This window comes from Podarcis pityusensis (assembly GCF_964106645.2).
Source record: "Podarcis pityusensis genome assembly, chromosome: 17".
NCBI lineage: Eukaryota > Metazoa > Chordata > Lepidosauria > Squamata > Lacertidae > Podarcis > Podarcis pityusensis.
Genome location: NC_138042.1, coordinates 16196907 through 16213070, shown reverse-complemented (window position 1 = coordinate 16213070; position 16164 = coordinate 16196907). Strand labels below are relative to the sequence as shown.

General features: G+C 42.6%; 1 protein-coding gene across 12 annotated transcripts in view; it reads right to left on the bottom strand.

Annotated features, from left to right (window-relative positions):
- BNC2 (basonuclin zinc finger protein 2) overlaps positions 1–16164 on the bottom strand; it is a 411204-nt gene that overhangs the window by 25983 nt on the left and 369057 nt on the right. For all 12 annotated transcript variants that reach the window (XR_013980932.1, XM_080987732.1, XM_080987728.1 and 9 more), the window contains one exon: positions 2179–4148. Coding sequence is in view for 11 of the 12 variants with exons in the window: in XM_080987732.1 (XP_080843858.1) it covers positions 2179–4148 (1970 nt within the window). In the remaining variant the exon portion in view is untranslated. The remainder of the gene's footprint in view (positions 1–2178; positions 4149–16164) is intronic.

The window sequence follows — 16164 nt, the reverse complement described above, 5'->3', positions numbered from 1 at the left end:
CCAAAGAGCTTCTTCAGGTCACACAATGAGTTTGAACTAGCTCAGTGGAATTCTTAACTTGTTTTCCTTTGAACATCCCCTGCCCATGGGGATTTTCTGTTGGAGAAAAACAACTGTAAAGTTTCTTTGGGCTAATGGAATGAGTTTCACTATTTTTTGGATCCTGGCCAAGCTTAGCATTGTGCTTAAAATTAAGGCACATTTAACACATTAAATAGAGAGATAAAACTAGTTTTGCACAGCTGCCCAGTTCAGCAAATTATCTAAACAAAGGTTCAGGTGATTAGAAATGAAATGGACTGAGCATCGGAGTCACGTTCTTCCTCTTCCTCCTCCTTCACCCATTAGGAAAATGTGGGTTATTCTAATCAAAATCACTTAAGCCAGGATCAAACCATTTCGAAGTTTGTTACTTAGAACACGCTACAGTTCCCTGAGTTAGCATGTGACAAAACATAACGTCTGAAAAGGTCCTAAATATATCTGTTTAACTAGGTTGTGGTGAATCAGAATTGAAGTGTTAGGTCCTCCATTTTGATTTGTTTGCTCAGTTCTGTCCGCTCAGCTCTGACAGCTAAGAAGAGACAATGGGAGGCCCACTGGGGCTCAGTTTAACGGGGCAAGTTATAGGATTAACCGACTAGGGGCTACTGGGATTTAATACATTGCCTTTCCTTCTTGAGAATTTTAGTATGTGGGAGGTAAGTGATTCAGCCCCAATGGTGGAATTTAAATGATGTATCTGTCTTCATATCGTGGTCCCAATTTTGTCTATCTATTACCTTATTATTATTATTTTAGGAAACCCTATGCAGATATATGTGTGCATTTAAATCCATAAATATGGAATAAATATGTTAACCTGCCATTGACCCACTTTGGCAAATTCCATCTACATTACACTTTTCTTTTTGGAATAATAAAAAGGGACTCTGTTTCTTAAAAAACAGCTACAACATTTAGGGCCAGCTGCTTCCGTTTAAACTGAACTCTTTCAGAACCGACGTAGCATAACTGCAGTGTGATATCATCCCAGTGCCCAGCTGAAATGAAAGGCTGTTATTAAGGTGAAAAATATGCCTGAGTTTCCCTTTATCTGGGCGCATAGTGCTCACCTGACGGAATGGGGGTATGCCTACATGCAGAGAACAAAACTCAGGCACATGTGCAAAGGAACATCCCCCCAAAACTGCTGCTCTGCTTCCTGTACACATTTCAACGGGGCCTTGTTTAGGTCTTCAAGGCTGCACATCAATATAGCCATGCACGTTGAGCATTAATACTATATCTGATGCTTTCCCACGTGAAATGCTGCACCGTTTCACCAAATGACCACTATCTATTTTAGCATACATTTGATAGGAGCTTCCCCACTGCCCGCTGCATATAATGCTCGATAATTCTAAGTAGGAACTTTTCCTTCACTTCACTTCACTTGGCAGCTGAAGAAAGAAGAAAATGAATGTAACAGAAGTGGCAGCCTCTGCGGAAAGGTTTTATATCTCCTGCTTTTAAACTTAGACAACACTGTAGGTCGTATGTATAGAAATAACTTATATGGGATACTTAAAATATCAGGTAATCAGTCCTTTGGAGAAGAAGTGGGAGATCTATACACATAGAGATTTAATGCAAGTCCCACTATCTAGTGTGCAAGCACACCAAAAACATTTGTGTGTACTAAGAAAATCTATTTCCAACTATATCTCCACAGCATTATTATCATTACATCAGTTGATGACATAATATTTGTGGCATTATTCCAGGTAAAAAATGGGAATGAAGATAATGTTGAGGCTCACCCACTCTTTTGTATTAGACACAGGTCTGGGCTTTCCAGGTGAGTCTGAGCGTTGGTGTTGTCCTGGCGCTTTTCTTGGGGAAACCTGCATTTTTCTGCTGAATTGGAGCATAGGGCAATTGCCATTGGCTCACATTAAGTGGTAAAATGCAGTGGTTTTTTTCCTGGGGAAAGTGCTGGGACAAAACCCCCCACCTGGACCTGGAAAGCCCAGACCTTTGTCTAGTATGTGTGGAGCAAAGTGTAGATGAACCCTCACTCTGCGCAGAGGTCATTCGTATATGTGTACTGTGTGCATATTCTACATAAAATATGTGCTTGTATAATTTAAAACCAAAGTTAAGAAAACCCAGTTAATAAATGAGGTATTTACTGACCTGTCTCTGCTTCGCCTTGAAGGGAAGGCAGCATTACAGCCAGCCACTGTGCAGACATGCATCTCTTTTAGATGCACATTCCTATAGTGGAGCTTCACGCTGTAGGAGCTCTTGAAACTCTTCTTGCACACGTAGCAGATCTTGGGGTCTGGGCTTGAGCACAAATCGCCCTCTGGGGAGAACTTCTGGGGACTGTTATAGTTGAAAGTGGAAGTGAAGCTTTCGTGGAGGGCAGCCATACTGGCACTGCCCCCGTTGTAAAGTCCATATTGGCTCATGTAGAACATCTCATAGGTAGGGTCGGTAAATTCTTCCTTCACCTTAACTTCATCTTGGTGGGAAATGCCGTGGTGGTTTTCATCTGGCCTGTCGTGGTTCATCATGGATGTGTGGTTTCTCTCATGCATCATGGGTTCATCGCCTTCCATGGATTCCTCGCACAGTTTTGGTTCCGAGGATTCTGACTCGTTTTCATAGTCTCTCTCGTGCTCTTGATCTTCTGACGTCATGCTATCTGCCCTTCTCAGCTCCGTCCTCAAAATGCACCTGTTCCTTCCGTTTTTGGAGAAGTCTTTCACAGACAACCCAGGGCTCATTTCTTCCTGAGAATGACAGTGATTGTCTTGACCACCGTCGTTAGTCACACTCCGGTTATCGTTGACATCCTCATCTTCGTCATCGAACTCGTCGGCGGTGTCAATAACTTCCTTCTCTATTTTTACAGGCATGCTGGACTTTCTCGGCTTCTTCTTCGGGGCAAGGTCAGTATTTGCCTCTTGCGTGGGCATCATCAGTGCAGGGGCTGTTGATTCTGAAGGCGGCAGGGGGAGCTGCTCTACGGTGCCAGCTGCTGGCATTAAAGGGCTAGTCGGCAATGAGGTTGGAGGGCTCACCATCTCGCCTGGCGTAAGTAAACTTCTGTAAAAAGGAGGAACAGGCTGCACAGTCTTTAAAGCTGGGAACACAAGTTGGCCAGGCAAAGGGTTTTGTAGCACAGGATCTAGCGGGGGAGTGGTAAAACCCATTGGAGGCCTGCCAGGGCTTGTTAACGTTAAGCTGGACTTTGTACTTGCTATGACAGGGGTAGCGGCACCTGATGTAGCGCGGATGAGATCCTTGTCTCGATTGTTCCTTAGCATGGGCATATGAAGTCGGGGATTGGGGTTAGCACTGTGACGGTTGCGACTTCTGAGCGAGCTGAAGACCATGTTGCAGCCTTCAATCGTACACCTGTGCTTGATCTTAAGATGGACAGCATTGTAGTGGATTTTGAGGGTGCCCTTGTCGTAAAAGGTTTTGCCACATGCGTTGCAGAAGACTCTCCCTTTCCGCGACGCTGACCCCATCCTCCTCATCCTATGAATTCTGAAAGAGCTTTTTGTATGTTCCGGCTTGGACAAATCGTTGATAGGGGTGGACGTCTGTACAGGGGACACAGACGCTGGCTCAGATTTGGGCTCTACATTTGTGATGCTGGTCAAGGCATTCCTGCTGGATGCCTGCTCATTCTTGAAAGGTGCTGGGGAGACTTCGGACTCGCTGCTCTCGTTGTATTCGTTCTGGGTCGATAGGCTCGGCTCACGCAGTCTCAGTGTGGGCTGTTCCAGCAGGAGGCCGTTCGGTGGCAAACCCAGCAGAGGGGCAGAGACTGGATTTATGTACTGAAATGGAAGCAGGAATGCGAGGCTGTTGGGGATGTTTTCAAAATGATGGATGCTCGAAGGGTTGCTGTTCTCCAGGTGAGCAAGGAGACTCGGGCTCCTGGTTCGATTATTGCTTTCAATAAAAGTCCTTATGTCTGAGTCTGCCTTTGAAGATGGAACAGCCACTGCCTGCCCTTCTTTTTCTTGAATTGCCATCAGCTCCACGATGGATTTGGTTTCCCCGAACCTCAGAAACTGCTGAAGGGTAATAATCTCTTCTTCCCTGGACATGATGGCCCAGCGGTCCAGCACTTTGCCTGCAGCATCCTAGAGGCCATATCAAAGAAACAACAAAGACAAACACAAAAGAAGAAAACCTTATTGATTCTGCATAATTATCGACTTCGATTGAAAGCGCTGCGCTGGCTGCTCATCAAACGCTAAGCTCAGAAAAACTACATGCAAACACAGTGTTCATAGGAGTTGGTCCACAAAGCAAACTTTGCTACCATGCAAATGCTCTAATTAGAGTCATAGTTAAAGAAACAGAGTGGTTTAATAATGTCAAAGCAAACAAAAATGTAGACTACTGGGGCTTTGTGATCTAAAATACCTTCAATAGGGCCTGTTTAACAGCAAAGATCTTTGTGCGGTGCAACTGTTTAACATTCATTAGAATGGGAGATGAACTCTTGCTGAGAGCTAGACTGCACTTTATTCCTTATTAAATAGTGCCACTATAGGAAATATTTAAGTAAATAAATTTAATAGAATGTGCTTTTTGGAAAATATGCAACTAAATGAAACTGAGAGTGTATTAAAAAAAATACATTGTCAGGAATTCAAACTGTCTGAGGCAGAAATTTAAAAAGGTAGTACAATATAAAATATTAAGTTTTATTTTACTTTTTTCCCTAGAGTAATATTTAAAACTGAATTTTACACCAGCTCACATCAAAAGCCTTGGCAAATCCCACTCTTTTGACTCATGGAGCTGGTGTGTTACAGGCCACTGGCTATAATCTGAGTTGGGTTAGAGCTAAAATATGATGGCTTTCTGCCATTCAAAAACTAAAATAAAGGACAGTTGCAAATATTTCTTAAACATTTGATAGTTGCAGCTAACATAAATGTGTAAAAATGTTGTCTCTTAACACAGCCTTCCGACAGCAAGAGAAAAGTCCAAGGAGAATACACATCAGTAATCACCAGACTATCTGTTGTTAAATATACATTAAAAAGCATTTCACACTTTCATTTTTGCTAGTAAGTATGAGATTTGCCTCGAGGTAGGACTTAAAAATTCCGCACTGTAATGTCAGGCTCTCCACTGCAGCATCTATGGATTAAAAAGCACTAGAATGTTTAGATAATAAATACATCATTTCACCGGCAACTTTCTTAGTTAGGTTATTGCCAGCCATGTTGCCACCTTCATAATTCACCAGCAAACCTTTTCCTGAACACCAAGCCAGGAATGTTTTAGTGACTCCTGCAGAGATGCTTCCCTAAGTAGGGCTTAAACACAAACACAGAAAGAGCCACAACTATTGCTCTCTAGAAAACATACAAACCAAAGTATCAGTAAAAGCAGAATGATGGTAAAGACTATGTTTCTTTTCTTCTTCTTTTTTCCAAGTTAAAAAGCACAGCATGCCTTTACAAAGCACATAATTAACTTATGGGACTCGCAAGCTAAGGGAACAAGCCACTGTATACCCTCTTGTCTACTTCTAAAGTTTCCAGAGGAATTAGGCTGCGCATGCCATGTGAGAGAGAGAGATAGTGCCAGACTGTTTTTAATTATTAAATTTGTATCCTGCCCTTCATCTGAAGACCAAAATAGCATATAAATGAGCTATTTCATTTTTGTAGCATGTATGAATTGGGAGGGTGGTTAGGGGCTAGTTTGCACGACACAGGAAGCCAAATCTTTGCTCAGGGAGAGATTGCACAAGTGTGTAGCTCCAAGAGAGGAAATCACAGCTGCTGCCTTCCTCCCCAGTGCTTCCCGCTGCTAGATGGACTGTTGTTCTGGCCCATCAAGGCTCTTCTGCACTAGCTACATTCAGTATAAATGTAAAACCTTACTCGCTTCATGGCACGAAGGTATTCAAAAACCCTGCCTGGCCATGGCCTGCTTCTGGGTCGCAACACTATGAAGATTCACCGAGATACAAGTCCCACTGAAATGTGCAACAGCATTCTGATGCAAGGAGCTTGTTTATTTCAGGGTTGATTCTGAACAAATGTCTCCCCAACCTTCCCTGAAGGAATACATGTGAAGAGTATTAGGATGGAATGCAAAATCCATGTTTGCATTCCTAGGTAACATTTTTCATGTGTACTGCCCCAGAGATATTCCCCAGTGGAGGGGAAATGTTCTGTCGGAATCAGGTGTTCAGGCCAGTATGAAATGCTAGAAAGCCAGTTAAGATGGACACTGGCACATTATGAACATGTGCAAGGGTGTGCATGAGCTGTATGTGCATGGCTGGCTCTGAAGCCTGGCAAGGTGAAGCAGGGGGTGGGATCTTAAAAATGGCAGGTGGCACACAGAAGATGGACGAAGCCTTCAGACAAAGGGATCACATGATTTTAACCTTCCATTTTTTGTTAGCTAGCACTGGGTATGGTGCTGGAGGAGACTCTTGAGAGTCCCATGGACTGCAAGAAGATCAAACCTATCCATTCTGAAGGAAATCAGCCCTAAGTGCTCACTGGAAGGACAGATCCTGAAGTTGAGGCTCCAAGACTTTGGCCGCCTCAGGAGAAGAGAAGACTCCCTGGAAAAGACCCTGGTGTTGGGATAGATTGAGGGCACAAGGAGAAGGGGATGACAGAGGATGAGATGGTGGGACAGTGTTCTCGAAGTTACCAGCATGAGTTTGACCAAACTGCAGGAGGCAGTGGAAGACAGGAGTGCCTGGTGTGTTCTGGTCCATGGGGTCACGAAGAGTTGGACACAACTAAACGACTAAACAACAATAGCACTGTGTAACTCAAGGGCAGTACTGGAGTAGAGAACAGGAAAGCTACAGGTGGGTTATTCCACTGAAAGCTGGAAGGTGGTGTTTTTCCAAAATAGTTTGGCAGGCTGCTGGACTTGCTCCCACAAGTCACCTGGCTGAGAGTTCTTGAGTGTGTTCTGTATTGGTGTGTGCCCTACCCTGTGGTTAAAGAGAAGTCCCTTGTCCAGAAGACCTCTGTAGGTGGGGCTTCCCCCCCCCTCAGCTGGAACTCACCAGAACTCAGTTCCTGCACATCTCAGGTGGGAGCCATTATAAGTGAACAAGAGAGGCATCCATGGTGAGTTCTGGCACCTCTTTTTTTTCTAGAAAAATAGCACAGCCTTTATGTACCTGCAAATGTCCATTAACATAAATGGCATCTCACAGTCTGGCCACACACACACACACACACACACACACACAGTGGAACAGGAAGCAGAGTCACGCCTGCTGGCACAACATCACAGAGTATGGCCAAAATCAATCCCGAATCTGTTCTTAGAGAACAACTGCAAATATATCCAATCTAATTTATCAATCCACTCTGGTGTAGCATGGCAAGACAGATACCAAAACTTTCCTTAGCTCATTACTGCAGGCTATTTCCACATAGCCTTGTAATGGAAGCATTTTTTTTCACAAGAGCGGCTGAGAATGAATGACCTCATATGGGCTGAAAGCGTTCGTAAGTCTCTTTCCTTTCCTAAATGAATTGACCAGTCATCCCAGGGTAGCCTTTGAAATATGCCATGGATGTACAACTTGATCTTACGTATATTTACTAGTAAGCCTCATTGTGTTCAGTTGGCTTCCTAGCCAGGTTAAGTGTTCATAGAATTACAGCCTAAGTTACTGCCATGCTGAATGCTAGCTCTGTTTATATAGCATGCATGCTCAGAGCACCATTTATGTTTAGATTTATTCAGAGTTTACTCTACTTCTTCCATGTCTACACCCTTCCCATTTACCATAACATGCTAAAGTCTGCACCTGTTTCAAATGAATCATAGCAACATGAAAGCTAACAATTCTGCAAGTGAACCTTCAGTTGTGTGTGTGTGGTTTTTTGTTTTTTTTAAAAAAAGATGTCGCCATGCTAATAATAATACTTTGATTATTTATACCCCACCCATTTGACTGGGTTGCCCCAGCCACTCTGGGCAGCTTCCAACACATATAAAAACATAATAAAACATCTAACATTAAAAATCTCCCTATAAAGGGCTGCCTCAAGATGTCCTCTAAAAGTTGTCTAGTTATTTATCACCTTGACATCTGATGGGAGGGCGTTCCACAGACTGAGAAGGTCCTCTGCCTGGTTCCCTGTAACCTCACTTCTTGCAATGAGGGAACCACCAGAAGGCCCTCGGAGGAGGACCTCAGTGTTTGAACTGAACAATGGGGGTGGAGACTCTCCTTCAGGTATACAGGGCCGAGGCTGTTTAGGGCTATATGCTCATGCTACACGTTCATCAACATAAATTATAAACTGATCAATATTTCCACGGATGGGAACCAAAGGCGATTTTTATTTTGAAATTTTCAAATGAAGCTGTGGCTTTTATCGCAGCTGATCACTAAATCCATCTTGTTTGCTACTATTTCAGGCTTGAAATATTTCATATAGTAGAACAAACATGTGCTGTGTTATAGTAAAAGCTAAATATTTGCAAAACACTGACTTTTTAAAAAAAAATTTGCAGCGTGTCATAATTCAGAACTGGATAATGGGAAATAGGAATATTTCAAGATTTTTAAAAAGTTGTAAGAAACAAAAACAAACATCTATTTGGACTATGCTTCAAATTCCTTGGTGTAATGTAATACCTGGCTTGATGTTCACATTGCTTCTGGAATGTATGTGGTCTCTTGCTTCTCTTATGATCTTTTCTCAATGACAATGAATTTTAGCAACAGTTCCACTTTTCATTACAAATGTTTCCAATCCAAATCATTTCCACAAACTCCTTAATGAATCAGACAATTATATTGTGACCATGCAGGCAAATCATGGACTATCAAGGCGGAGACTTTCTATAAGACCACCATGCCATACCCTTGCAGCTTAAGGAGATACTTCTGTTTGTCAAGCCTTCTAAGACTGATTTCTACATACTAGTTGTTCCCTCTTGATTTCAGAAAAGGGGGGGGGGCATCTCTAAACCATGTAATATGAACCTCCAACAGCATAAGACTTATAACCCTAAATTATTTTCTTCCTCAGTCCAAACAAACATACATTTCTCTCTCTCTTTCTCTAATGGTATGAACAAATATTTCCAGAACCATGTACACATTTATTACCAGGTCAGGGAAACAGTGCCAGAGTTAATCATCTTGCATTCATCTTCTGATTTTTGCCGAGCTGAAGGTTACGATGATACACACCAAGACGTGTTAGGATACATCTCTCTCCCACCGTGTGGGTCATCTATGAACGAGTGGTGGACGCGGAGTGATTATCTCAGGCAATACAAATTGGGTTGGAAAAGATGACCTCTCACACCAAGATTCAGTGTAATTTTCAGAAGTTTAATTGGGGGAGGGGGGTGCCCTGTGGACAGGAACGAGAAAGTAGGCGATATGATTTCCTGAGGGCTTCTGCTTCATAAATCATTTTTTTGATACGACACGGAAGCTTTTACACCTTGTTTAAGAGACAAGCAACGTTTTCCAGGCAACATTTTCTATTGCGGCTTGTTCTAAAATGATCTTGGATTTGATCCTCCACCCCATTTAATGTAGATTTGAAAATATTCTCTGATCTACAATATCCTTAGCCAACTGCTAATTGTTATATATCTCTCTAATTTGCTTTTTGGCATAGCTAACTAAAGGCAAATATATGCATACATGCATACATCTCAGGCATTCACTGAAAGGTAATCATACAGGAGAGGAAATTAATTTTTAAAAGGTTAAAATGGAAAAAAAGATCCTTTAAAAACTGTAATTCTGGGAAGCACTTAGGGAATACTTTTTGTCACTGTTGTGATAGTTTCTGAGAAGTACTTAAACTTATTTCGTTAGCATTTATTTCATTAACAAAGTGACTACTTGGTACATGGCATGTAATAATGTGAAGATGCGTAACAGACATAAGACATTTCTTTTATAGCACAATCCTACCCACGCTTACCTGGAAGTAAATCCTAGTGAACTCAGTAGCACTTACATTTGAGTAGACATAAGACTGAACTTTTTTAAATATGGCAACCCTACTTTACTAAAAGTGAGAATCCAGGAAAGTTGTTAAACTTCCTACATGGTTGCCATATTGCCTGGGTTTCCCCAGACATTTTTACCGATTTTCAGAAATTCTACCCGTACACTATTTCTGACGGGCAAATCCTGGACGTACAGTTAAGTCCAGTCGTAAATGACTCTGGGGTTGCGGCGCTCATCTCGCTGTACTGGCCAAAGGAGCCGATGTTTGTCTGCAGACAGTTTTCCCGGGTCATGTGGCCAGCATGACTAAGCCGCTTCTGGCAAAACCAGAGCAGCGCACGGAAACGCCGTTCACCTTCCCGCCGGAGGGGTATCTATTTATCTACTTGCACTTTGACGTGCTTTTGAACTGCTAGGTTGGCAGGAGCTAGGACTGAGAAATGAGAGCTCACGCCATCATGGGGATTTGAACCGCTGACCTTCTGATCGGCAAGTCCTAGGCTTCAGTAGCTTAGGGCCTCATCAAACCAAAATCCAGCCCTGCTCACATCAGCAGAAATCTGTGAGCCAGTTAAACCATCAATGAACTGGCCCATGTGCCTCAGTATTGTCTGTACGAACTTGCCGTGGGTGTTCGGGGTTTCAGACAAGAATCTTTACCAGCTCTATTTGGAAATGCCATGGTTTGAACCTGAGATTTTCTGTCTGCAAATCTATCGCTGTATGCTAGTGAGCAGCTCAGTTGCATGGTCTGCATCATGGCATGAGTCAATTTCCTGCCAGATGGCCTGTGAAGACCAGACTGCAGGCTGGTATAATTGCTGTGCAAGCATTTCCATGTTTGGAAGAGGTAGCGTTGTTATCCAGCCACTTAAGAGCATTTTCAGTTTGCAGGCCCCACCTCTCCTTGGTTGATGGGGCCTAATGGTCCTATGTCAAAGCCCGCCCACCCCAAAAGAAAACCCCGGAGCAAGCACAGTTGTTATCCACTGTATTTCTACATATTTTTAATTTACTTCGTGACTCATGCCCGAGAGAACACAGGCAAAACTCGGTACCAGTTCAGACATGCAAGGATTTGACAAACATTTGTAATAAATCAATCTTTTAGTGTGGTGGCACCCAAACTTTGGGGCTCCCAGTCTACTGAGAGGCAGGTGCCCTCACTAGACTCTTTTCAGCACCTGCTAAAAACAATTTCGTTTACCCATGTTACCCACGTTGGCATGTATTTTAACATCGGTTTTTTTAGCTCATCATAGAAAATTTTATTTTTTTGAGTGTTTTAAAGAGGTTTTTGTTTTTACCTTTTTCATTCACTGATCATTTTTTTTTACATTCTATTTGTAAACTGCTTTAAATGCTGTTTTTGTTAACAATCAAACACTATGTAAATGTTATGAAATAAATAAATAAGATTGCCAGGCAGTAAGAGTCTGAGATGCAGTATTGACCTGAGGGGAATAAACATGGGGGCTACAGAACTGGAAAAAAGGTGATGAGGAACAGATGAGAAAACAGAGTAAAACAAAAAAAGGAGTACCACAATCAGGCTAACACATGATATAGAACTGAAGCAGACCTCTAATGATCACAGACCTCTAAGACTTTGGCTTTAAATCTCTGCACCCCTAGCAGCAGAAAGACTGTCTAACAAAGTACTTAAGCACTGGTCCCATGCTGATTTCAAAAGGCACAATCTACCAGATCCCCAATTAATACCACTACATTCAGGATACAGATTTTCTCTAGAGGTCTCCAGTAATTCTCATTCTGATATGAATCTTCCGTGTTCCATAAGCTCCAGTCTACCTTAAATCTCCATAATAATTACTCTCTTTACAACATTCTGAATGCTTGGCCCTGAAGGACTGCGGTATAATGAGGTGAAGCATTTGCAACAAATTATATGAAAATGCACAAAGTGAAATGAATGTGTCTCTCTTGATTAAATGAAGTTCTGGCGCAGAGAGAAAAGTTGGAAAATACACGACAACAAAGAGAATAAGTTGGGGCAGTGCAATTCTGCATGAATTTTAAGAGGCAGGCTTTACTTTGCTGTGTACATTTCCGCCCTCCAAATGAGGAGCCAGCTAGCAGCATGCTAACCAATTGGGAAATATGGAAATGTGCTCCCTTAATTCCTATTGAAGGACTAGGGCAATTATTTAGAAAATGTCCTAATTGAGATAGTAGTAGGTCTCGATACAAGGAAGTACCTTCACCCAAATTAGAACAGTTCCTAGTATAACAGTATAATGTGTCCTGCCATTGTTTCTTGGGCTGAATAGATGATGGAAGAATACAGGAAAACACAAGTAGTTACACAAAGGAGTCACCAAACAGCACACAACTGAACAATAGGCTTCATCACCAAACATTATTACATAGAGCAAAATGTGATGGCAATCATCATGGAATCCACAGGCAGAAGATTAGATCTGACAGCTCAGACACCCAATAGGCTTAAAAGGGGGGGGGGTGCCTGTCACAATTGCACATACAGCCCCCAAACAGAAGCAATGCTTCATGGTATTGAGCTTCTACTTGATTCCCATGGGGTCATGATCATGCCAGCACCACTACCAGCTACCATCCACAACTGTACGCTGCCCATAATAAAAGTAGGTCCACAGGCCTGGGCCATGGTCTTGTGTATCTAAGGTCCTTCTGCAGTGATTTATATATGAGAATACCAGAACTGTGGCGCCATTGAAAATAACAAGGTCAATCCTAAGATCTACATGATTCCAATCCAGAAAAAATGTAGTATCTAAACAAGGCTTAATGGCCAATTCAAACCACTCTTTCTCCTGTTGCAGTTACTTTGTAGTGAGGATCCAAATGGATGAACAATGGTTCAACAGGTATGCTGATTTGAGGTCAACTTGACCTGGAAAGTTCTCATAAATCAAGAATAGTCTCAGTATGTACTTCAGGTCATTTATGGAAGCAGGATTCACACAGAACATGCATCCTAAAGGGATGTCAAAATTCCCCCCACAAGGTGGAATAAAAATGTGGACACTCAGAAGACTTTTTATTCTCCTGAGTTAGTATACAATGGACAGATACGCAGCTCAGCTTTTCTTTTTTAAAAAACCCATCAGCTTTCCTGCTTTCCAGAAATAAAATGGTAGCACATATATGCAGAACTTCTCACTTAGTTGGAGAAGAGAAGGGAAACTCCTGCCAACAGTAGCAAATTAGTTAGCAAGGGTGCGGAACTCCCTGTGCGAATAGGTCTAAAATAATCCTAATTTATACAATTAGGATTTGCTTTCAGAAAACAGTTTTTAGCTCTGTAGCTCAAATAACTTTATAACAAAACACAAGTTTCAAGATTGAAAAACATATTGTTTGATTTTTAATAACATACTCACTTTGGTATGGACCAGTCTTGATTACGGGCCTGATGAGACTGCATTCTTCTTCTTTTAGCACTAATCTGTATTGCAATTTTGTTTTTTAAGTTATGGTACACATTTATGGCTTTAAAACGGTAATTGACCTCCCTTGATTGAATCCTGTCAGGCCAAGGTGGCACCTTCAAAAAACACAACTTTCTAGGAAGACCCATCCTTTTTGACCAATAGTACTCTGAGATTTCCCCCCAAAGCCTATTCAATGCTCCATTTAGACAACCTCAAGAATCCTTAAATGCACAGTGAATCACAACAATTAGAGCAGTACATCTCCCCTTGCTTTCCATAGATTGCTTCCACTATCTTAAACATAGCAAGAACCAAGGATGGCACCTCCTGTAAATCCTTTACTATCTTTGTGAGACCCTAAGGCATGGCCAAGTAATTGGGAGCAGGAGAGAAGATCAGCAGAAGAGTTTCATGGACACATTCCCAGAAAAAGCTGTCTAGGTTTCCCAAAGAACTGTCTGGGTTACAAACTGTTTCTGATTCATCCTTTCCTCAATCATGAGAATCTGAAATGCTTTCATCAACTCAGACTGATAAACAAGTAATTCATCCTCTACGGAGGACCGAAGATGCAGTGATGTAGCTGTTTTAAGGCATTTAGATAACTGCAGATACCAGAGTGAGTATTGACCCCTATCCTGGAGCCAACAGCAAGGACACAGCCCAGCTCAGGAACTTTGCATTTGAGAAGCATTTCAAAAGTTGGTTATATGTGGATATGCAGCCGGCAGGAAACATCATCAGTGGCGATGATACATGGTGATGATGGGGATAACAGAGGGATTAGAACATTGCTATCCTCTCCAAGGCTCCAACTAGACTTTCTCATTACTGGCTAGACTTGCTTATTACCGAATATGGGTTCAGTTTCCTGTTCTGCTGTGAGCACTGACCTCAGCAGAGGCGAAGGTACACTGGACAGCTCCATGCAGGACTCAGGCTGGAGAGTTCACGACAGCAGTGCTCAGATGTTGCTTCTGCAGCAGTAATCCCCACCTTGAGCTTAACTGCGGCTCTGGCGAAGTAGGTAGCTCTGCCTTGGCTGAGAGGAGCCTCTTCAGATTCCAGCCTGATCTAACAGTTATGGACTCTGATAGACGGTGGGAAATTATGGTTGTATTAGAGCAAAGGAGGGAAATCTTTTGGCCCTCCAACTCCCCATCAAACATGGCCAATGACTAGGGACGATAGGAGTTGTCATTCAACAACATCTGGAAGGCCAAGTTTTCCCCAACTTGCACTAGAGATTCTGAACTGGAGTCCTCCGAGTAAGAGAAGTGCCTTACAATGTCCTTGGGCCAGAGGGGTGCTGGCACCATGCACAGTGTTTGCAGAAGTGCTTCTAGTTGGGTTGCCAAACAGGACCCCCCTCATATGGGGGGCGGTCCCTATGTTCCTATGCCTGTATGTGTGTGCTGTGCCAAGACATGCAGCTGCTGTGCATGGGACCATAGAGGGGTATGGCTGGTGTGCATGTCATTGTCAGGGCAGCCCCACTCCTCCCTCAACCTGAGAGGGGTGTATGTTTTCCTCTTCTGCCTAGTAACTTCTGCTATTTGTATTTGCACATAGGCACTTGCAGGCAGCTTGAACGCAGAGGCTTCAAAGAAAAATAATTATTTGTCCAGGAGCATCTTCAGAGTCCTTCACATGGCTGATCTGCTTGCTGTGAACACCTTTGTAGGCCCACCCATAGCCAGGGTTTCACTGCCATGTCGAAAATTCTCTCCATTGATCCATTCAATTCATTAAATGCGGTTATATGTCAACAATGGTACAGTGGTACCTTGGTAGTTGAACGGCTTGGCTCCCAAACAAATTGGCTCCTGGATGCCGCAAACCTGGAAGTGAGTGTTTTGGTTTACGAATTTTTTTTTGGAAGCTGAACATCCGCCATGGCTACAGCGGCTTCCAATTGAGTGCAGGAAGCTCCTGCAGCCAATCAGAAGCCGCACCTTGGTTTTCAAACCATTTCGGGAGTCGAACGGACTCCCAGAATGGATTAAATTTGAGAACCAGAAGAATTCAGAAATCCAATTTCTGCCTTTAACGTTATTTTAACGGCAATGTCTTGTTGCTGGCAATCACATGCCAACGAGGCTTCCTGTTCTTGAATATTCCTGGGTGTTCATTCACATGCGTGCATATAATTCTTGCCAGAAATGAAACATGTTACGTTTGAGATGGACGGATCATGAAGAAGAGCAGCAGAGTGCAAGAATGACATGCATGCACACGCGCACACAAAAACAAAACAGAGATTGGTGAAATATTGACATACACAGAAGCACAGGTTGAGTTATATATCTGAACATATTATGGACCTTGAAATGCAAAAGAAAAATGAGGGGGGAAATGTGTTGTGGCGGACTAGGTAATAATAACTGTGCTGCATGACTTAATACCCTCTTGTCCCAGCAGTCCTGACTTTGTAGGCAGCCCACTTCTCCACATTAACAGTAGTCATTTGGAGAGCAGCAAACGTGCCATTAGAAGCACTTTTACAAGTGTATATTCATCCACCAATTAGCTTAATGTGGCCGCTTTCTGCATATTTTCTATCCAGGCCTGCACAAATCTTATTAATATTTCCCCCTAGCGCTTTGACAGATTACCTTGTCATTATGCATCCTGGAGCCTTTTAAACAATATGGGTAAACTACTGTTTGCGAGGTTAATGACAATTATCCCCTAATTACTGCATAAGTCACTCAGTCCACTTTATCTCAT